General features: G+C 47.0%; 1 protein-coding gene across 3 annotated transcripts in view; it reads right to left on the bottom strand.

The window, feature by feature from the left end:
• Positions 1-22595, bottom strand: part of WIPF1 (WAS/WASL interacting protein family member 1) — a 58338-nt gene that overhangs the window by 8603 nt on the left and 27140 nt on the right. For all 3 annotated transcript variants that reach the window (XM_068408208.1, XM_068408207.1, XM_068408209.1), the window contains 4 exons: positions 8992-9080; positions 6900-7029; positions 4470-4649; positions 2456-3220 (listed from right to left, as the gene is read on the bottom strand). In XM_068408208.1, coding sequence (XP_068264309.1) covers positions 2456-3220; positions 4470-4649; positions 6900-7029; positions 8992-9042 — 1126 coding nt within the window. In that variant the 5' untranslated portion in view covers positions 9043-9080. The remainder of the gene's footprint in view (positions 1-2455; positions 3221-4469; positions 4650-6899; positions 7030-8991; positions 9081-22595) is intronic.

Below are 22595 nucleotides of genomic sequence, written 5' to 3'. Positions count from 1 at the left end.
TTACAGCTGGAATTCAGGGTACCGTGGAGGTCCAAACCACACCCCATTTCCTTTCAATGTACCATTGCAAGGCAAGAGGACGCATAGCAGAAGAGCTCTGCTACCCTCAGAGGCTCTTTGTCCACTGGGGTGGTCCCCTCTGGGTGTCACAGCCGGGGTCTGTGGTGGCGCACAGGGGCTCAGCCCAGCAGTGGCAGCATTAAGCAGCGCGGCATCAGCTCGCTCGTTTATAAACATATGTGCTGCATGCCAGGTTTCTTGGTAGCTGGAGCATATCCACCTCCCACTAAACTGGAAACAGACCTCACACGTAGACTGGCATTCCCAGTGTCTGTGTATCTGAGTAAGTGGCGTGGTGACATGACAAATCAAATATGAAGGCATGGCTGACATAACACGGGACCGGGGCTGTCCTGAGGGCAGGGGAATGGCGCTTCTTCGAGATGAGCTGGTAAATAAAGGCAAGAAAGCTGCTGCTGCCAGAGACAGGTACCCGTGGTTAGGACATGAGGAGATGAAGCAGAGGGTGTGGAGGGTTATGCGTGTTCAAAGGTCTTGCTACCTCTGTTTGGCACAGTTGGGCAACTGACAATTATGTTCATTTTTATGAAATGCTTCCTTGTCCTGATGAAATCTAGCTACAGACGTGCATTTTGAAAAAGAGAGCAGCAGATATTGTGTCTTCAGCAACAAGCATTGAAACATGCTTCAAGAAACATGCTGTACTTTGTGGGGATTTTTCTTTTTTTTTTTTCCCCCTTCTTTTACAAATTACTAAACTTTGCCTTCAGGGAATGGTTTCTAAGAACGAGAAGCATTTAGCAACTTTCAGAATAGCTTGGCTTGCTTTCTCTCTAAACCTACCTAAACCCCATCATGTATATAGAACTGCTGCAAAATAGGAGTACTTACATTTATAATTTATTGCTACAACTTGCTTCTACTTATTAAGCCAGCAGAAAGGTAGTGCAGATTTGCTAAAACCATCTGCCTCAGAAAAGAGCCAACCAGGAAAGCACTGGTGGAACCAGAGGCCATCACGGGAAGAAGCTCTTGGAAGTGTCTGAATAAGTGCAGACGCTCTCTGCAACTTTGATCCATGCTTCCCACCAAACATGACAAGATTTCTCCGATTTATTTACTGCAGGCTGCGCTGCCACTGTGCCATCCTTTGGGCTGGCAACCAGCTCCACAAGAACGGTTTCGGGGCTAGTATTTTCTGTAGCCGCACAGCTGCCGCAGGTGCTGTGCTACAGGGGATCCAGGCTGGTTCAAGGAGCTGGAAGCCGACGTGGATGGCTGACGCCTGTGGCAGCTCCTGTGAGCTCATCCATCTCTATTGTCCAGGACGGGACAGGTTTGAGACTATTCCAGATCATTATTCCAAAGGATGAAATGAAAGGCAACTCTATGGAGCTTCCCAGCGTTGCCTTCTGTGCAATGCCTCTCTCTTCCCGATGTTACAGGGCCTGGCTGTTTTTGCCTAAATTCTCTCACCTCCAAAAGGAGAACCATCAGGTATTAAGACAGCTAAGTTATGATGTGCAATTCTTAAAAGTTCTGAACAAGAGCTGTCACAGAGGACAAAGTATATTACGAAATAACTCAAAGGAGACAATTCTATTTTTAGTCTCATTTGAAATCTGCATATGGTAAGTAACAACAGTTAGTCACACTGTAACAACTGCCATTATATTTAACAACTGTTGGCTAGGTCTTTTATTAAAATAATTTGTATTTGGCTGTAAGTGTTCATGTCTCCCGACATGTAGAAGGTCATGTCCTGCAAACCTCCATTCATGGGAACACCACCATTAACTCATGCTGGCTGCCTCAGGAAGGCAAATGCTGTCACCTACCAGAAGCTAGATAAAACAGCTGCTTTGCATCAAAGAACGTAATGGGGAAACCCCCTGTTTGCAACCCTTTTTAATCTCACCAATCGTAACAAAAGCTGCCGAGATCTGCAAAAGTACACGTGAGCAGGCTGGTGATGCACAGTGGCTTTTCTTACACCGCTGAGATGCCCATAAACGCTCATTTCCAGCTGCAGGATCCCTTATGCCTACCAGCAACGTTTGTTGCCCATGCAAGGCCAGTGTGTGCATGGCAGCAGCTGGCGGGGGAAGGCGCTGCCCCATGGCCCATTGTGCTTTCTGTCCGTCCATCACATGTGGCAAAAAGCGACGCCCCAGCCGAAGCTATCTGATGGTGCTCTTTCTGGGTCACAGCGAGTGAAGCGCCTGCAGGGCTGCGTCAGGGCTGGACAGCTGAAGATTTTGGGTTGCGCTCCAAGGGGTATGACCAACGGCCCCGCTGGGCAAACCGAGAATTTCCCCTTTCCGTAAAGAACCGACACTTCATCCCACCATGCCCATCTGTTCAGCCCCCGCCAAGCTCAGGACCCCCAGCCCCCCGGCTCCCCCCACCTTCCAGCGCGGCCCCGGCTCCCTACCTGATCGGCTGGGGGGGTCCCTGACGGGCGGCGGGGGCCTCTCGCTGGGCGGGGGGGGCAGGGGTCCGGAGCGGCCCCCCCCGCCGCCGCCCGCCGAGGAGGACCCCAGCGAGATGTTCCTCTGCGGCAGCCGCGGCATCTCGTCGCTGCCGCCGGGGACGGGCGGGACGGGGGGCGGCCCCGGCCGGCTGGGGGGCGGCGGGGGCGCCGGGGCGCCGAGGCTGGGCCGGGGGGCGGAGGGCACGGGCGGCTTGCTGTTCTGCGGCGGCGGCGGGGGCAGAGCCGCCTCCCGGGCGGCGGGCGGCCTGTGCCCGGCGGGGGGCGGCGGGGGCGGCGGCTTGTCCTCCGCCGGCCGGCCCGGGGTGGGCGGCAGCGGCGGCCGGCCGGAGAAGGGGGACGCCGCGCCGGGGCCGGGCTGCCGGAGGGGCCCCGCCGGCCCCGCGCTCCGGCTGCCCGGGAACGGCGGGGGCGAGGGCCCCAGGCTGGGCTGCCGGCTCACGCCCGGCACCGGCGGCGACCCCCTGTTGTGCAGGCTGGAGGCGATGGGCCGGGGGGTGCTGGGCACCGGCGGCGGCACGGCCTCGGGCTTGGAGCCGACGTCGGGCCTCGGCGGCGGCATGCGGCTCCTCTGCGGCTCGGGAACGGGGGTCCGCGGCCCCGCGGGCGGCCCCGGGAAGCGCGGCGGGCCGCTCGGCGGGGAGAAGGGCTTGGCGGCTGCGGAGCGGCCTCCGGGCGGCAGGGCGGGCGGGCGGCCTCCACCGGCATCTGCGGACAGGGGAGCGGGCATCAGCATCAGCATCCGTCGGGCAGCGGCTTCGCCCGCCGCCTCCTGAGGGGCCGCGTCCTCGGGCGCTGCAGACGCTAAGGGGGTCAGCCCGGGCGCGGGGGCCTCCGCGGACAGTTAGCAGCGGTTTGGGTAGCATTGGGGACCGCTCCAGAGTAGCGGGTGACATCCCCATAATGCTTATGAGGGACCGAAGCGGCCACAAGGTAACAGAGCTGATGCAGCCCTCACCTAGCAAGAGATAGCACGGGGAGGGGAGGGGAGAAACGAACAACGAGTATTTGAGACGATGAACCTGAAAGCAAAGAAATCTTAGCTTTTAAATGATACTTAACAACAGTCCCGCAAAGGGCTCTTTTCAGCCCCATTCTAGTAGCTGTTAGCTAAGGATGTACTTGTGCACGTCAGGAAGAAAGCAGCCTGCCTTGCAGTTGAAGAAGCACTGTTCTGTGATGCCAGGAACTTTTGCATTAATACAAGTTCCCAAAATAGACTGTGACACAATAGAAAATACCAGCTCTGGGAGACTGTTTTGTACACGTGTGCTGCAAACTTATGGTAGTCTGTAAAATATATAAGGATCGTAACACCCTACAACCCCCGTTGCCCAGTCCTCCTTCACCAAGTGTAAAATCCTACATCCTTAACCTTATAAAACTCAGTGGCCCCAGATCTCCTTTGTTTCAAAGGACACGAGGCTTTGTGCTGCTGTTTTGCCAGCCAGAAGAATACAGTGCACGCCCCAGACGAGCCTCCAACTGCAGCGTGCGTACCAGCCAGCTGGGATGCCTCACGCACTCCCTACATGGTAAATCATGCTGTTGTGGAGCTGACGCAGATGTACTTTCCATTTGGAAAGTAGATCCTTTTTCCTGGTGCACAAGGGAGAATTAACCTGGAATCTTCTTATGCTCCCCTCTGGCCCTGCACACCCACAGCTAAGGCAGGACCCAGTCTGCCTGACTGGACGCTGCAGGCAGCAATTCAACATTGCTGAGGCCTTTAGTTTTCATCAGTAACTAGGAGGATGGGTGTAAAGACAAGTCTCACTTTCTCCCTAAAACTTAGTATTAAGAATAAAACAAGATTCAAGCTGAAAATTAAATTTCCTAAGAGCCTAAGACATTTAAAGAACTTCTTCAATCCCAGCAGGTAATTTATTGCCATGCTGTGAAGGTTTTAAGCAATGTCATTTACTTTTTCACACTGAAACTGCAAGGTCTTTCTTACCGGCATCTCGACTTGCAGCAGATCTGAGCTTTGGCATTCCTGCTTGAAAAAGGCCTCCAAGGCCAGGTGGTCCACCGCCACCAAAGCTGCCACCGCCACCACCACCACCAAAACCCCCGCCACTGCCACCACCACCTCCTCCGAAGCCACCGCCGCCACCTCCACCAGGTCCTTTGGGTTCTGTTGGGAAAAAAATCCCCCACGTTAGGCAGAGAAGCGAGACTGATCCTGCAAAGTGACTTCTTTCACTAGAGCAACACTTGTACCCGGGGAAAAATGGACAAGCTTTCAAAACACACAAGTCCTTGTTCAAGTTGGATCATCACAGCTACCATCACCACCACTATTATACCATGGAAGAGGTGGTGCAATAAACATAGCCACTGTGTTTTATTAAGCCATCACTTTCCTTTAGTCTGCTCTGGACTGGAACGCAGAGAAACAGTCACTATGGAGAATTTGGAATTGAGCACGGATGGGACCTCTGAGAATATCATGTTGTCTTTGTTACCATCTTCATAGCTGCTTTCCATTTCTTCATACCTTTGCTCTCTTATCCTCCCCCTCCACTTCTCCATAAACAAACTGAGAAACATGGCAATCTCATGGGAAATGAGGAAGGAAGGAAGGAAGACAGAGGTGTCCTTCCTCTTGGAGGTGTCTCTGGTGATCACTTCTGGGAATGTAGAGACCTCTGTCACTACTGATGTTGCTGCAACACATCTACTTATTTAAACAAAGCCTTGTGGGGAAAGAGATTTCATTTCTGATTACTTTCTTGTAGGTCCAGAAATGCAGTGACAGGATCGTCAGCTGCCAATTTTTCCAATGGGCAGGAATTATTTTATCAGCCCCCTTCTTCCTCTCCCATTTCTCTCTAACGTCAATATTTCTGCTGCGACAACACTGAGATGCTGAAAGTAAAATAAAAGTGTTTCCACAACTACGAATACAGGGAAAAGCCCTATTCAGAGCATCACTGCAAAATGAGCAGATCCACAGGTTGGGATATCTGTGGAGATCAGCTCTCAGATGATGGGCTACATGGCTGAGGATCAATTGCTTAATTTCTTGGCATCTCGATTTCCACAGCTTTGGGTGGGTAAAAATTTCACTGACTTTAAAGTAATTAAAACCCATGGATGAAAAGCACTTCTAATAATCCCACCCAGAAAAAAGGAGGAAGAATGTGTTCATGGGGGAATGCTTCACATCACCCTTCTCTTAAGCATGTTAGCTCAATTCAGCTCTGACTCACATAGGGTGTGAGCCTCTGGAGAAATGCTGCTACTATGGTTTAGTCTTTCATCATGATTTGTTAATTGGTGTAAACAAGGCAATATGCCGCATCATTTTAATCTTACTGTTTACCCCTCCTTTAATCCCCTTAATACTTTTCTCCAGCTTATTACAATAGCTGGAACATGTAACTTTGCTTTCAGAGATAATACTCAAGTGTTAAAAAACTAAGTTCCTGGCTGACTGTAGGACCATATCTATTTTTTATTATTATTCTTATTTGGTCACACTCCTTTAGGCATTTCCTTCTTTCCTCATCACTTTCCTATCACAATCCAGTCTGTAATTGCACGGCCAGACCTGGACTGAGTTGTGTCACATTTGCTAATCAGTGTGTAGAAGAGTCTTCTCTCGCTAGGCAATAAACGCTGTTCCTCTGACATAGCAGGCCCTTGTTTCCTCACTCTTCTCCTGTTTCTGTTCTGTCTTCCCAACACTTTGATACATGGACTTTTCCTGGCGACATGTACAGTGAGACACCGCAGCAGCGCAGCTGGATGGAGACCTTGTCTCCATTTGGGTAAGTGGAGCTGCTGCCTTGTGCCAGAGCACCGCCGGGCAGGCTGAGCGACAAGGCTCAGCCAAAAAGAGAACAGCCCTGAGTCACCCCAGGAACAGCAAACCAGCGTGCAGCAGGGTGACACCCAGGTGGGGCTGTGACTCCTGCCTCTGGTTTTGCTTCAGGTGGTACTGGGGCCATTAACAAGACAATGGTGTCATGCTAGGGGGGCCTTTATTTTTATGCTGTTTATGCAAAAGCGGAGTCTGAAATTCCACTTTATTCTCTGTGCTCTCCTCAGTCCTGACAGGGGTTTTCTTTGCCTGATCTGCTGCAGCTCCTCAGCAGAGCTCCTAGTAGGGTTTGCACAGTTTTCTGATTTAAGCAAATAAGGAAATGAACTGCTTTATGAGAGTAAGCAAACAAATTACACGCACGTTTCATAAGCAGTGCTTGGTTTCTCAGCTGACTTAATCCATGATGAACAGAATTTATTTTTATGCATACCAACTTTTGGCATTTTATTTTACCTGATGATATGTAAATCTGATGATATGTAAAATCATTTTCTGCATTCAGATATGTAGAAATGTCACGTACACAGAAACTTCAACATGCAGAATCGTACTTACTGTCTAGGATCGGAGCACTTCTGTCATTAGTAACAGTCTTCTTTAGCTTCTTTCCTTTGGTAATATCAGATAACAGAGCATTTCGCCCTGCTTGTTCTGACCTGCTTAGGGATGGCTTTTCAGTATTTGCCTGCAAAATAAAATAAAAAATGAGGAGGCAAAATAAACCTCAACATCTAGCTACAAAGTTCTGCTCAAATACGGTAGTTACCCGAAACCTGAATTTCTGTTTTAATGGCACTAGAGCGGGTAGTGTGCCACATCTGGTTTTGTGAATGATGTTACAGGTAGCTGGCCGTGTTACTGACTCCAGGCCCCAAACACTGCTGCTATTCTAACCCACACTATTCACTGGAAACAGAACACTTTTATGTGAATTCATATTTTTTGAACTCAAGATTTAGAGCCTCTGATTTTTTTTAAAGCCAAGGCACATCTATGGCAAATTGCCATTTTTGAGACTGAATAAGAACAGACTAGACACATAATTTGATTACACAGAAAGGTGAACTTCTAATACACAAATTCTGGATCAATCAAAAGAAAGATGGAGTTTTATTTAGTATTTTAGTTTTGATAGAAATACTTTCAAATGGCAATCACCACTTCACACAGAATCACAGAATCAACCAGGTTGGAAGAGACCTCAGGGATCATCGAGTCCAACCGTTGCCCTGACACCACCCTGTCAACTAGACCATGGCACTAAGTGCCACGTCCAGTCTTTTCTTAAACACCTCCAGAGATGGTGACTCCACCACCTCCCTGGGCAGCCCATTCCAATGTTTAATAACCCTTTCTGAAAAGAAATTCTTCCTGATGTCCAACCTGACCCTCCCCTGGCGAAGCCTGAGGCTGTGTCCTCTTGTCCTATCGCTAGTTGCCCGGGAGAAGAGGCCAACTCCCACTTCACTACAACCTCCCTTCAGGTAGTTGTAGACTGCAATAAGGTCACCTCTGAGCCTCCTCTTCTCCAGGCTAAACAACCCCAGCTCCCTCAGCTGTTCCTCATAGGTCATACCCTCCAGACCCTTCACCAGCTTGGTCGCCCTCCTCTGGACTCAACAATATAGACCTCTTCAAATAGACCCACTAAAACCTTTAGATGTATGAGGTTTGTCTCAATGGTCCTCTCTTTTCAGTTATGTTTTGGTGACACAGTTTTTCAAGGCAGAACCAGAAAAATATCTATGTACACTTATGTGCACACACACACATGTATACATGGTTATTTCTTGGTGGTTCCTGAAAAACTTTCTAACTTATCAGATCAGTGTTATGGCAATTTCCTGAAAGGTGGTGAGAGTTGACACGGAGGGACCAAGCAGAGAGTCCATATCTTGCTTGTGGTGGAAAATGAGGGAAAGACTCTGCAGCCACACAGCCCAACCTATCTGTGTAACCAGCTTGGGTTTTGTGATGAAAAAATATCTCAGTACTTTGCAACAGCATTTCAAGAAGCCTCTTCTTTCTTGTCAGTGAGGTGACTGACTGTCGGAGGGCAAACACAGCAAAAGCTCTATTCCAGCTTAGGCTGACTTAGGTCAGGTCTGATGTATTCTCACCCACCACGCTGTGCCAGCAGTGGATCCTGTACTCTGATAGCACAAGCTAGTTGAGGGAGCGATGCTGGCTAAGAATTATCCTTACTAAATTTAAAAAATAGGATTCATTTTTTTCCAGCTTAGGTCATGTAAGTACCATAGTAGAACAAGGGAGAAGGTGGAAGTATGTGGCTGCAGAAAGGCCAGGGGAGAGCAAAACTTCAATTCTCCTGACTTAGACAAGCTGTTGAGGAGCTCTGCCTGCCTGCCCAGGATCCCTACACCAGATCAAACCACCAGTGTGGGAGGAAGAGGAGGTTGGAGAGTCAATGTGGCTAGTGACATCCATATGGGCACTGGAAAGGAGTGGAAGTAATGGTCCCTCTTGTAGGATCAATCATCAACCATAAACAAAATATTGGAGAGGTTTCCCCAAAATATCATGCATACCCTCGTCCGCACCTCAATACCTCTGGACATCCCTTTCAACATGACAAGCAGCAACAGAGGACAGTGTATACTGTACCTTTACCTTCTGTAAAACTTACCAAGGCCAGCGTTGGGGGCGGAGGAGGAGCTGGAGGGGGAGGCACAGGCATGGTGGAAGGCTGAGATCCGTCTGGTCTTGCTAAGAAACCTGCACAGCAAAATACAGAAACACACAAGGCCCAGAGATTAATAAATCTGTCACCTTTGGGAGTACTTTCCACTCAGCTAAAAAAGATCCTTGCAGCTAACAGATTTATCTGCTACATTTTCTAAGTCTAAATAATCTGTAAAAAGCAATTCATGTTCCATTGTATGGAAACCAGCTGCATCCTTCGATGGGGGCTCCCTACATGATCCCCATTGCCATACAAATTCAGACATACATACCCAGTTCTGCACACATACACAACCCATGCATTGCTGTGGCAATGCACAAAAATGCAGTAACAAAATTGATCTCTGTTTAATCCAACAATCTTGTTCCTGTGGAAGTACTTCAGGATAATCCCATAGCTATACCATCAATCCTTACTTCAAGAAGGCATCATCTCTTTAAGATCATATTCAGAAAGAGATGCTGACCTTTTAAAACCATTACATTGCTGGAAGATTACACACACACACACACTATTACGGGTAGGGTGGAACAGCAGAGCTCTAGGAAAAACTCAGGCCTCTTCCTTTCTCCTCGCTTGCTCTGAAGACACCAAGCTCCATCTTAACCACTGAATGCACCTTCCTCCTTCTCAGGAACAGCACACAGGGCCACGCTCTGTGCACTTTCCCAGAGGACGAAGAGCAAGCAGGGAGCCCGGCCTCTCAGCTGCTGAAGAGGGAAAAGCCTGGCTGCCAAAGCTCAGCCTTCCCCGAGCTTCCCTGCCAGAGATCAGGCTCCTGCTCTTCCCCATCCCAAGCAGAACTTCTGACCTAGGGCAATCCTAGGATGGTCATGCCTGAGATCTAGAACTTCACTGCAATGAAAATATTAAACAAGAAAAAAAAAAAAAGGAAACGCATTGAGGAATATTTTTCACGTCACAAGGGCTTTTTGTGGCATTTCGGCACACTGCTCGCTGGAACTGTGCCTATTGAGGCTCCAGGTTTTTTCTAATGGTGCTATGGCATTGCAATGTGTGCTTTGTTCTTGCCCATTTACCTGAGCTAGCTTCAGCAACAGCGATTTGCCACCGCTTGTATCATGTTTGCACAAGACAGGCAAACGCAGTGGGAACAGGAACAAGGGTTAGTCTCCAGACAACCCCAGGCTGACCGCTGAGGTCCGCAGGGCAGTTATTTACAAGAATATACAGCTCTTACTTTCTGAAGTCACTTAACTGTTTTTGATAAAACCAAGGAGAACTGTAATAGAACAGTATCTGGCAAATCAACTTCATGCTAGGTACAGTACCCTTCACAGTTTAAATGAGCATTAGGAAAATGTTCTGAATGGAATAAAAAGGCATTCGCAGTGAGGGTTTGAGTCTGTAATGGCTCTGAGGTGATCCATGATATGTGTATGAGAAAAAAAAATGGTTAGAAGTACAGATTTATCTTGTCAGATGCCGATGCTTCAAAAGAATTAGAATACAGCTACAAACCCATACAAAAAAAAATTGCTGGGCTACCTTCCTCAGAAGAAAGCTTTTCTGAAATAAGACTTCAATGGCCTTTGTCTAAAATCTTCAAGGAGAAAAGGGCTTGGAAAGAAGTTGGACACATCACCCCTAGCTCTGGCTGACTATCTAGAAAAAAACCCACAGAGTTCGAAGCGGCATGAGGCACTGTCACTGTCTCTAGCGTTTGCAGGCTTTCTTCTCCTGTACTGCAGAAACCGTTTCTCTTTCCGGTTACTGCGAAAGAGCAAGCAGCACAGAGGGGAAGCTGGCGGACGGACAGACCGACTGACAAAGAGGAAACTGTGTGAAGCCAAGCCTACGCGGTGCTGTGCAAACACACGCGCTCGTAGAGCCCTGCAAACGGGCCGGCGTGCTCTCATCAGTCCTCTGGTGCGTTACCGCGCATTGTACGGCGTCTCTGCAGAAGCACCAGCTTCACATTCAGAGCATCTGCCTGACTTCAGTCATATTCCTGTCTTCTGTATTTCTAGCTCTCAGCCATTACATAAAACTCTGTATGAAGCCCTATCCTTCCCTGATCTGCCTATCCTAAATGCAATATCTGAAATCTGAAGCCTATTAAAAGCACCAAGACTAATGCTGCTTTGTTCTTCAGCTTCCTGTTTAAAAAAATAGTCAACAGGAAAATTATTTCTTACAGCAGACCACAACCATCCTGTTTCTTAACACAGCCTTTTCACAGCTGCAGTTGTCTCTAGCATAACTGTGCCATCAGGCTATTTCACCAAGCTTTTAACTCCTTCAACTGACTAAAAGAGAAAGAGAAATTCTGCTCTCTGCAGTGCTTTGATAAGAGGCCAAAGCAGTCTGGATAATACGCCGTCAGTCTCCTCGGCACTCCATGTGCCACGGGAAAGTTTCTGGAGCAGGCAGAATAAAGTTTGGTTTGATATCAGACTTTTAAATGAATTCCTCAAGGCAGCTCAGACCTGAACGCAACGAGCCAGCTGCTCTGTGAAGCGCCTTCTCTAAAAAGCGGTATTTTTGCAAATGCCATAACTTGTCTACCTCCCTGTCAGTTAAGCGATTGCTTTCTGCATGCTTGTGCTGGCCTGTTCTCCTTTTTTTTCTTTTTAACTGGGTTGTTTTAGATCAGCTTCTTAAGGAATTGGTGGGGACAGAGGGGAAGCAAGGTAATGCTCAAAGGCCGAGTTCTGTAAGGGGAAGCCACTACCCATGGACACATTCAGCCTCTCCAAAACCCTCCCTGCACACATTATTTGCAAGGAGGTAAGGGGGAGAAAGGCACTGGGTGCCCCCTCTTTGCCTATCCCATCTTCCAAATGACATCCTCTGATGTACCTGCAGGCACCAGCTGCACACTAGCTAGTACCTCTTCTGGTACTGAAGGGCTTTCTCAACAGGACAGGAGTGGAAATTAAGCACACAGCTGCACACTGGTGAGCTCAGCATTTAGCTACTGCTGTACAAGCCCTACTGCCCCCAAGGCAGTTACCGGGGGGTCTGGAAAATGGCATTTTGGAAGCACAGGACAAGCTTCTGTAATAAGCCAAACTCAGGCAGAACTGGCTTGAAGTTTAATGCGAGCATCCTGCAGAGTTGTTTACTCATGATGTTCTAGAGCACACACTTCCCTTAGGAGCCATCAGAAAAGGGATCATATGGCATGACTCAGAAAACTGCGTGCCCACACACACACGTGTAATGCATACACTTATAGAGCCAGTAAAACACCCCAGTTTGTCAAATTTTAGCTTAAAACATAAGTTACAACACTGCTTCGCTCGTACTTTTGTCACTTTCTGACTCTGCTCCTGCTGCTGAGAAACAGAATTTCAGAAACTCAAGCTGAAACTTTGCCGCAAGAAACAGCACCTCTGTCTCTGAAGCTGTAACTCACCCTTGCTGTTCATTGTTAGATTTTGTACAATCTAGTTCTTTGTCTGACTTGCTGTAAGCAAAAAAAAATGTCACGCTCTGGGCTTTTAAATTTGATCACTATAAGCCTGTAGGAAGGATAATAATGTACTGAAGAGACGCAGCGACCCGGGGGCTTGCCCACACAGCACAGTGCAGCACTGGGGCTGGCCCTCGGGCTGGGCAGCACCTCTCGGGCTGCAGCAGCGAAGCAGCTGAATCAGCCCAACGCTGGACTTGAATTCTGCAGCTACTTTGTTCATGACTAATTCACAGGATTGTTGTTTTGCGCACAGCATAGAGATGTCCTAAGATGTTAAGTGTAACTCTGCAATTAGAGGAAAGTTTTGGTTACTGTCCTACACTTCAGTAATGGAGTCAGTTCGTTATTTGCTCTTCATCAGTGGGAAAGAGCTGGACTCAAGAACTGGACGTTATATTCAGTTGCTAAGAGCTGACACTATAAAATACCTGAAAGAGTAACTGATCCACTCAGTAACAAGTTTTACCTACCAAATCTGTTAACAACCAAGTTGCTTGTAACACTTGGTGCTGCAGCGTGTTGAAAAGAAACCAATTCCAAAAGACCAAGGCTGAAGGCTTGTTGGTACTTTGAAACCCAGGACACATCCTTGCATATTTTCTAGGCAGTAGTGTAAATTATCACAGCTTTTAAGAAGCTACGTGGAAATGTTATATCTAGATGAGCATTGGTGGCGCAGCAGAAAGGATTACGGTAACTAACCCTCACACGTACACCATGGCATCGGCCCCTGAGCCCCAAACACAAAGGTCTGTATTGTCAGCAAGAGAGAAGGATTTCCACAGCTGGCAGCGGCAGCTGCTGTCCTGCTGCAAGGCAGGTGCCAGCAGCACTGTGCACACTGCCGTTTACTCGGGAGGTCCAGCCCTGGTCGGGGCTGCCATTGCTACCAGCAGGCACCCCACTGCAGTCCTCACACTCACTCTGCACCACCTCAGCCACAACCCCAGTGCCAGGGCAGCCCCCCTGCAGACCACGGGCAACCTTCTCGAGGGCTGAGCGCACAGCCTGCATCTCCTGCCTTTCAAGAAAGCCACCCCAGCCGCTAGCAAACGAGATGCCCACCTAATCCCAGGTAAATCATACAATCACATAAGGAAGCTCTGATTTTTGCAAGGTACCAGGCACACCTGGCAGTCACTATCAGAAATGGTATTAAAATCCTATGATATGCAACACATTGTGAAAAAACCTAATTTAATTCAACAACCAAAGTATAGGAGACAGTATATGATGCATTCTGCAAAGAGCCCCTTGCTCCACAAAGTATCCATAAGGAGCAATGAGCAAAAGTGGCACTAAACTGAACTCAGTGAAACACAAATTTTGGGCATTTCAGATTTAATTTGGTACTTCAGAAATCATTTCAGGACCATGACAAATGCTGAAAAGAAACACGCCATCCAGTTGTTCGCATCCCACGGTAAATGTCAAGTGCACTGTTTGCATCTACTCAGCCATTTTGAGCTGCTTCGAGGCACCTCCTCTTAAACACAGTGAGTCAGAGGCAGACAGACAGCTCACTGTGGTTAATCATTTCCTGCGTGATTAATTTCCAAGCAAAAATAGAGGAAGAAACAAACAACTGTAGAAATAAAATAGAAGTGACAGAACTCAAGTGGAAAAAAAACCCAAAGTCACCAATTAAAATGCTGATTGGCCTTCTATACAAAAGGACCTAACTTCCAAACTGATATTGATTTGTTTTTTTTCAAAATGCATTACTTCCTGTCAATGAAATAAAGGAAAATTTTGAAAATCTGAATTTGAGGAAATTTGGCTAGCTTACCAAGTGCTTTAGTAAGGTAGCTCTCAAAACAAAACAGACAACTAATAAACACATTGCAAAGTAGGTGGAAAATCGTTTAAAATCAGTTTCATACAGACCACAATATTTTTTCATGAACTGTTTTTTAACAAAGGACAGAACTATTAAACCACTTTGATAAAAAAAATGTTACTGTGTTTTCTTATGAAATGTGTTTGAGTCCCCCTGCTCCCACTCTCCTTGCTGGACCCGAGCCATCAGTAAGTCTACCTGTCCCATGTTACACCACCACCATATCCGCCAAGGGCCAGCGGGGCTGTCTGCATGAAGGGAGTCAGGTGCGGGAGAGCAGAAAGGTGTGAATGAGAGCTTCGGAGGATGCTGAAGACACTCCTCCCATGCCACACCATTCCAGTAAATCCCCTCTGAAAAATATCAGATATTTTCTTCTTCTCTTTTTAGTCAAGTTCCTAAAAATATAGAAAACTATACATAAATATACAGATAGATGGTTTTAAACCCCTAAAGAATTCAACAAGGACACCAAACCAAATCCAGTGCAGCATGAAGCTACCTGAATATACTGCAGAGGAATTCCCCTACAGGGTGAAGAAAGAATATTTAGGAGGCTCTCTGGCCTCAGTCACTCACACAGAGTAGGGCAAAGCCTCTGACAGGCGCTGAAATAACCCAATATAAGATCTATATGAGACACCACAGGACTGCTGTATAACCGCCCTATGCTCAGCACTCCTCCTAACTGGGATAAACCTTCCGAAGCCCAGGAATACAGGAGAAGGAAAGGCACATTTAAAACTTTACTCTCAGTATTTTTTGGTCCTTTAACATCAGTGACTGGTCTTTCAAGGATGGCTTCTGGCTGAAATGATGCTCCTTTTGGTGCAGTGATTACAAGACTGAGTGGCCTGAGAAAGGACGTTACAAGGGTGTGAGAATGCAAACTATCCTAACCTGTCCGGAGCAAGCTGTGGTAGCAAAAGGAGGCACTAACGTTTCACCCTTAAAACCACTTGCAGAAAAACAGACAGCCAAAAGAGAGACCAGCAGAGGAGAAGTCAGTTTGGATGCATGAGACCCAGGGAAATTCTGGGGAGCTGCTGCTGCCAGAGAGGGGAAGCCAGCTTTATTTGGGACTTTCTGCTTTTCAAAGAAACTCTCCACAGTACCTGAAATGAGTGGTACGAGTATGACTTTCCACTCAAGCCTGAAAAATGCCACCCCCGATGCAAAATGCCAGGGCAGAGAAAGTGGTTGGTACCAGTGATGCTGGAGAGCTCTTGCCCACATCCCCAGTCAGAGCTTCCTTTCTCTTTCCACGAACGGCCATCGGAGGGGTGACAGACGATAGGCTTCATTCACGGGCACATGCGCAAAGAGGATGAGGTCTTTGTGGCCCCAAAACAGGACTTACCCCCAACCTGAACGACACACAGGAGCTGGCAGTAACAGGAACATCTGCCACGGGGAACTGCATCTGTACAAACTTGGCAGTGACCGACTTGGGGGATGCAATGCCATCCTGCTGTGGTCAGGGGCCAAAAAGGAGAGAAGAGGAAAGCAAGAGCATGGAGGTCTCTGGCAGGACTGCACAGAGCAGTTCTTGGAGAAGAAACACATATCAAGCCAGTATTACAGTGAATGTTTTGCCAGCCCTACACAGGCTGCAGAGAGATGATTTTTTTGGTTCTGTTTTGTTTTAGAGATACCCTTTTCAATAAATTGCAGTTTTAATCTTTTACCTCTTACAACAGTGTTAACTGAGCTATGTGAAAGGTGCAGGTGCTGGGGGCTAGTGGGGAGCAGAAAGATAAATAACCACAATAGCAAATAAAGCACAAGACTAGTTAGAAAAAAAATGAGAGGATGCTGTAAGATGCTTTCATGTCTCTGTGCGTGTTACCCCAGGCACCCGTGCCCTGCCAACCCTACGGCATTGCCATCTTCCTCCATCCCTCATGCTCACCTCCCTCATCCCTGAGCACCCAGCCAAGTACAGTGGCCCTGCAGGCAGCACTGACTGCAGCTCATCCTGGGCAATTCCCCAGAGTCTTAAAACCCCGTAAACACTTTCGATCTACTTCTTACCATCACAGGAAAACAGTAACAAAGCTGGTTACTGTGGGGTGTCAGTGACAAGTGAACTATCAGACCACAGAGCCAGCACACAACCATGGGGAACCAAGAGCAGTAACAGCCAGATGCGCTCAGTCCACGACAAGTTACATCCAGCAAACCTCATTTGTCAAAGGCAACCAGGAGTTACATGGCAAAAATCCAGCGGTGCTGCATCCATGGAAAATTACAGCTAAGAAATAGGCCACTATGGTGTCAGAATGTTGGTTTAATCCAAGTATTTGAAAAAGTTTTTTCCTTTTCAGTAACATATTTTTCAAGATATGCAGAGGATCATAGGCAATTGCTAGCTTTGGAAGGCTGCCCCCAGTCACCCAGAGTCACTATTTGGAGGAAGCAGCAAAGCTTTTGGGCAGTTGAAGTGTTTGGATGTTGACTTGAGAAAAACTGATAATGTAAGAGCAAATATGCTATAGCAGAAAGCATCTCTCTGACTCACTGAAAACAGAAATTGCTTCCATCTAATTTATGCTCCTGTAATTTCTTTCAGCCAGTGCTTTCAGAGGAGACATACAGAAATATTCCTGTTTGCTCAGACTCTGAGAGGCGGCTCACGCCCCCGCCGCAGCGACCCTGCCCTGGGGAGCAGGACCTCAGCCCTGCAAATGGCGCCTGGAGCAAAGCCCCTGCACTGGGCACCACGGGAGGGCCTCTCACCTGTGTTTTAAAACAAGCACGTGTGTGTCATCCCTCAGCAGGCTGTCCGGGCCAAATGCAGCAGAGAAATTACAGTTGCTGGGCTGTATCTCAGCCCTCGAGACAGGAGGACATACCTTGAGGCATTGCAACCTCCTACAGCTCCCTCCCCACCTCTGCCTCCCTGCCAAAAAATGAAAAGCCCTCCCCCAACCCCTCTACAAAGAAAAGCCCTGCAGCAAACAGCTTCACCCTCTCTCCCAGGCAGAAGTGACGGTTAAGGACCGAGCTGTTTGTGCCTGAGCTCTTCCTTCAGCTGTCCAGTGCACAGCTGCCTGCAATATTCAATCACCTACCAAGGCAGCCTTTAGTCAACCTGAATGTTTGACACAAGGCACACGGCTGTGTTGTCCTAGGCACGCTGCCCAACGCAGCCAGCAAGGGATTCACCTGGGCTGGGGGAGACCTCAGCACGCAGCCCCAAAGAAAGGGACCCTTGTTACGGTGCTCGGGAGAGGCTGTAGGGACAACCTCTCCACTTAGGGACAACATACCCAGAGGAACAAGGACCTGGTGTCTCTCTCATCTCACTCCCTTGCCTGCTCCTCCTGGTGAACATTTTGTGTTCACAAAATACTGTTCCAATACATAGCCCAAGAGCTTCTCTCTAATGGGGCTGCTTTTTCCAGTGTCTCATTGCTGCAGAGGTGATCACTCAGTGTCACGTGGCAGTTCAGCAGCATGTGCTTTCCTGCACAGCTTTCTCCCCAAAACTTCAGCCATCTTAAGCTCTAGAAGCTGTTGGTAGGGTGAACAGGCTAGGTCAGAAATTAAGGATTTCTGAGTATTGCCTCCAGCTTACTCAGTCCTGAAGCAGAAAAAAAAAAAAGCATTGCATTAAGTTGGAAAAAGTAATGAAAAGCAGGATTCCTTTCCACCAGCTTATCCTCACAGCACAGTGCCACTCAGCTCTCTGATGGGACAGGGTAATTCGTGGCCCGATGGTGGCAGGCAGCCTGCCCAGAGAGGCAGGCAGAGGGCAGGAAGGGATGTCTCCCACACCCCACACCTGGTGACCCAGAGGCGGAAAGGCATGGGCTGGCCCCTTGGTGCCCCCAGCTTGTTACCATGGGAAAATAGCCTTTGTTCACATTAGCATCCCTGCCTTTTGCCTTTCCACCCATTGCTCCATGGTTTGTTTTTTTTTGTTGTTGTTGTTGTTTTTTGGGTTTTTTTTTTTGAGGATGCTACAGGTCTGACCACTTGTTTCCCTTCTGTAGCATGAAAGCAATTCTGCCATTTGAATAAAATCAACAGAAGTCTGGAATATTTTTTTTCCCCTCCCCTCTTTTCACTATTTTATGGCATAACAGGCCAAAAAGTATCAGGAATTAGTCTGAATGGTTTTTTTTTTGGACACTTGAGCTGTTGCAACTTTCAGCCAGTGTGGAAAGAAGTCATACGAACGAAATTTGGTGAGCAAGCCCCAGGATTTTGCTGGACTCCTGCTCACCATGGTTCCCACCAGCATGCTGTGGGTCCCCTTCACAGCAGTGGTTATAAGGAGAGGCGTTTCTCTCCTCTGCAAACCCTGAGGCTGGGATGAAAAGAGCCTGTTTGGAGCCACAGGTTACATCATGGGAGCTCTAGGACACCCCACACCGCATCCTCTCCATGCCCAGGGCACTAAATTAATAATGTTGTGACCTGCGTAACGCCATTGCTGAAGCTGTCTGTGTTCCCCTTTCTCTTCTGACCAACAGGATGACATGAAGCTGCAGTCAAAAGCATTTTACTATAATGAAGGCCTACAGAAAAAGATCAAGGATCTCACACTGTCAGATTACTTCACTTCTCAGTAGGCACAGGTTTAGGATTCAATCGGCTTCAGCATTCAAACAGGCTTTTTTAACATAAAGTGTTTTCTTCATCACAATCAACTAAGCCTTACTAAACCCACAGTGAACTGTGACTGGTCTACTAAAGCCAGCATCTATAAAATAATATTAAAATAGCGACTACCTCTAAAGGGGAAATCTGAGGCATATAAGGGCCAGACATGTGGAATGAATTTAAAACACCATTTTCCAAGCCCTCTCCCTTGTAAATATTGCAATACTCCTATAAGAATGTTGAAAAACTACAGTGCACAGAGATTAGTTCAGATTTCACATCAAAAGCCCAAACAAAAAGTTAAGTGGCTTGGGCGGTCAGCAGGGAAAGAGCAACTACACAAGCAAGAGTGCATTAGAGTTTTTACAGCCCAGGTGTCGACATGAATTAGAGAGTAACTTGAATACCTGTCACTAGAGGAGCATCAAAGACTGATCTGCCCGGAGTGCAGGGAAAACAAAACAAAACCCAACCCCAGACCTGCATAATGTAAGGCAGCCTGCTCCGCCAAAGACAGTTCAGAAAAATGAATACCACCTCAGAGCCAGGCTACCGTCAATAAAAGCCTTGGTTCAGTGCGGCAAGCCCCATAAATCAGTTTTGTGATAAACAGGCAACCAGGTCTGGTAGAAAAAAAAAAAAAAAAAAAAAAAAAAAAATCTTATTTTCCATTCCGAAAGTTAATTTTGGGTAATTTGAGGCTGCAAAGTGCTGAGACTTGAAACCTCCACTAAAATGGGTGGAGATGGAGAGTCTGATTTTACTCTCATTAGAGTTCATGGAAAGGCTCTGGCCAGTTTTCAGAGGGGGCTGGATGAGACCCATTGTACCTCATGACTTTGCTGGAAGTGTTTGATTTGGGATGATCAGACTTAAAGGCTAAGAAGAGTACATCCTGCAAGTCCCTTGATGTTCCCTGCTGTGCAGGGAATTGCACTGTAGCTCGGGGTTAGTCATTAAACCAGATCATTTGTGAGGCACTGAATCATATTTGCACATAAGCAATGAATTTGAGGAATGTCACAGTCAGCAATGAAGGCTGGCGTTGGCTCCCACAGCACTGTCTTTTGGATGCAGAAGGCTGGTGGAGCAAGGACCACAGCCACAGTCTGCACAGAGATGCCACCACTTGTGTTCAGCACTGCTGGCATCTTGCCTTATGAACTTGGAGAGAGCAACCAGCTAGACACAGTCATCTGTCTCAAAGGACCATGACCTATTGAAAAACTCCCGTAACTTTTCCTTTGTGCCCTGCTCACAGACCACAAACTGACTAGAAACTCACATCAGACCTTACAAACTGACTAGGTAATAAACGAGGACTCATTCTGCATATGACTTGTATCCCCTGTGTTTGCAAACCTTCTTTGACCTCTGAGGCAAAAAGCTATAAAAAAAAGCATTTGATCTACAATTTAAACGCTTATTTCAATAACACGGGCAGGGAAAGTTAAGTTCTTTGTAGACTGCTGGGCTGTTACAAAATAATTACTTTTTTATAATTCGCATGCCCAAAGGAATTAATGCAGTTTGCAAATAAACCAATGGAAAATTTTCAGCTTACTGAGGTATAAATGAATATACACAAAATATACCATTACTTTGCATACTTAAGTTTTTAGTATTTACTATGATTGGTATTTTATCATAGATCCTCCTCTGAGAATAGCTACAAAACTGTCTCTTAGGTAATTTATGTAATAACTAGCTTACAGTGATTAAAAATGAAAATCACTTTCAAAGCCTGACACCCCTGAACTGTGTGAGGCTGGGCAGCGTACGCTGGGTATCTGCACATGCAGGGAGTTGGACGACAAAGTGTCCATTTGCACAAGCAATCAAAGCAACTCGCAGCATCCGTTCTTGCTGGCTTGGAAGAGGGCCTCTGCCCTCTGAGGTTTGGCCTGCTGTGTAGCTCATACTGCGTCCCAGAAAGCTTTCAGATGGGCTGCTATGGTTTCAGTAATTATTTTTAAAGGTTCTCGGCAATATAAAAACAAATCTGCGGAAGAGATTTTAGAATCAGGATGGAAATAAAGGGGAAGAAAAAGAGGAGGCAAAAAGTATCGTGAAACAAACAGAGGGTCTGCTTCAGCAACCACCCCTCCCCAAGCTCCAGGACTTCTGTTGCCCCTTCTTCATGTCGGAGCCAACCTCAGCTCACCCCAGACTACTCAGATACTGTGGCCAAAAGGTGATCATCTTTCCAAAAAAGTCTACACAACTTTAGAAACTGTGTCCAAAGCAACACAAAAAAACCCCCAAGCCCAAGGTGAATTAAGAATAAGAGATCCATTTTAACCTTAAATACCCTACCATACGTATTTTGGTTTGAAATTGATTCGTTATAAAACAACAAAGAAAAGCAACAGTGTTACTGAAAACACATTACTTCACCTAAGAATTGATGCTATCACCTAACATCCTGGCAGTACTGGCAAATGATGTCTTGTTTTAATCCATATAAAAAACAACTCCAAAATGTTATGTTCCTGCACCACCAGATTGTTTGCCTGATTGGAATCCAGCAAGAAACTTCTCCTACAACTTACTTCAGAGAAATAGATAGAGGAAGCAACACATTATTGCTATTAAAAATTGTCCAATAAGACAACTCAAAAACTATATTTAGATGGCTTGTACAAAACTAACAGATCAGATAACCATCAAGTAAAGTAGACTGAAGGTTGCCATTATCTCTGTATTGTTTGGTTCTTTGTATCATACATAAAAATCTACTAAATCAGACTATCTTTTTCTCTGTTGTAAAGAACACTGATTTTATAACATACCCATATCAACCGCATTAATTCACTGCCTTTATTACTGCAGCAAGAAAAGCTTAATTTTAAAAGTCTATTTTTTTAATACAAGTAAAAAAGGTATCAGCTGTCCTATAGCCACACTGCTACAGTTTCACTCCAGATGTACAAAGTCTTATACCAGAGGAAGATATGGTCCCAAAGTAGCAATGCGAATCTGTATGATAAATGATGAGGGCTGCCAGTGGAAGCTCTAGGGCTAAAGCAGACTACCAGCAAGGAAGATGACTTGTGTTTTCCTCCTGAAATACTGAACCACCGAATCTATCACATGCCTTATTCTGAGCTGGCCAGCACTTCCCCACCTCCAGGATCAGCTATTGGACGAAACGAACTGCTACCAAATGGAAATATAGAAAAACCCTGCAGAGGATCTCCTGCTCTAGACGTGCTTCTTGGGAAGAGCAGCTCCAGAGCAAATTGTTTGGTGACTGCCCTGCAGAAGGTCACCTCCAAGCCAGGGGCCAGCTGGAGGGATTGGTGGAGGAGCAAAGGCAGGAGGGTACTTGGAGACACCCTCATTCTTTGGCCAGCATGGAGATGAGCTCTAGATCAGCCCTGTGAATTGAGAAACCACGTGAGGGAGGTGGAACTGGTGGACTGGTGTTTAGAGAGATCCCCAGGCAAGGAGCCTGGTGTCCTACTGGCTGCTGTCTCAGGGCTGACGTGGTGAAAGGACAGACCTGAAATTCTGCTTCCTCTGGATTTAGTTCAGCTCTTTGCAAAGCAGTAAAAATATAACCCACAGTGCATTGAATGCTCTCCATGCATAACAAGAGAGACCTTAGCCTTCAGCATCTGAGTTTGCATGTGTGCAAGTCACCCACAGTGC

Source organism: Nyctibius grandis, chromosome 9 (genome assembly GCF_013368605.1).
Source record: "Nyctibius grandis isolate bNycGra1 chromosome 9, bNycGra1.pri, whole genome shotgun sequence".
NCBI classification, from domain to species: Eukaryota; Metazoa; Chordata; class Aves; order Nyctibiiformes; family Nyctibiidae; genus Nyctibius; species Nyctibius grandis.
This window is presented reverse-complemented; position numbering and strand designations above follow the sequence as displayed.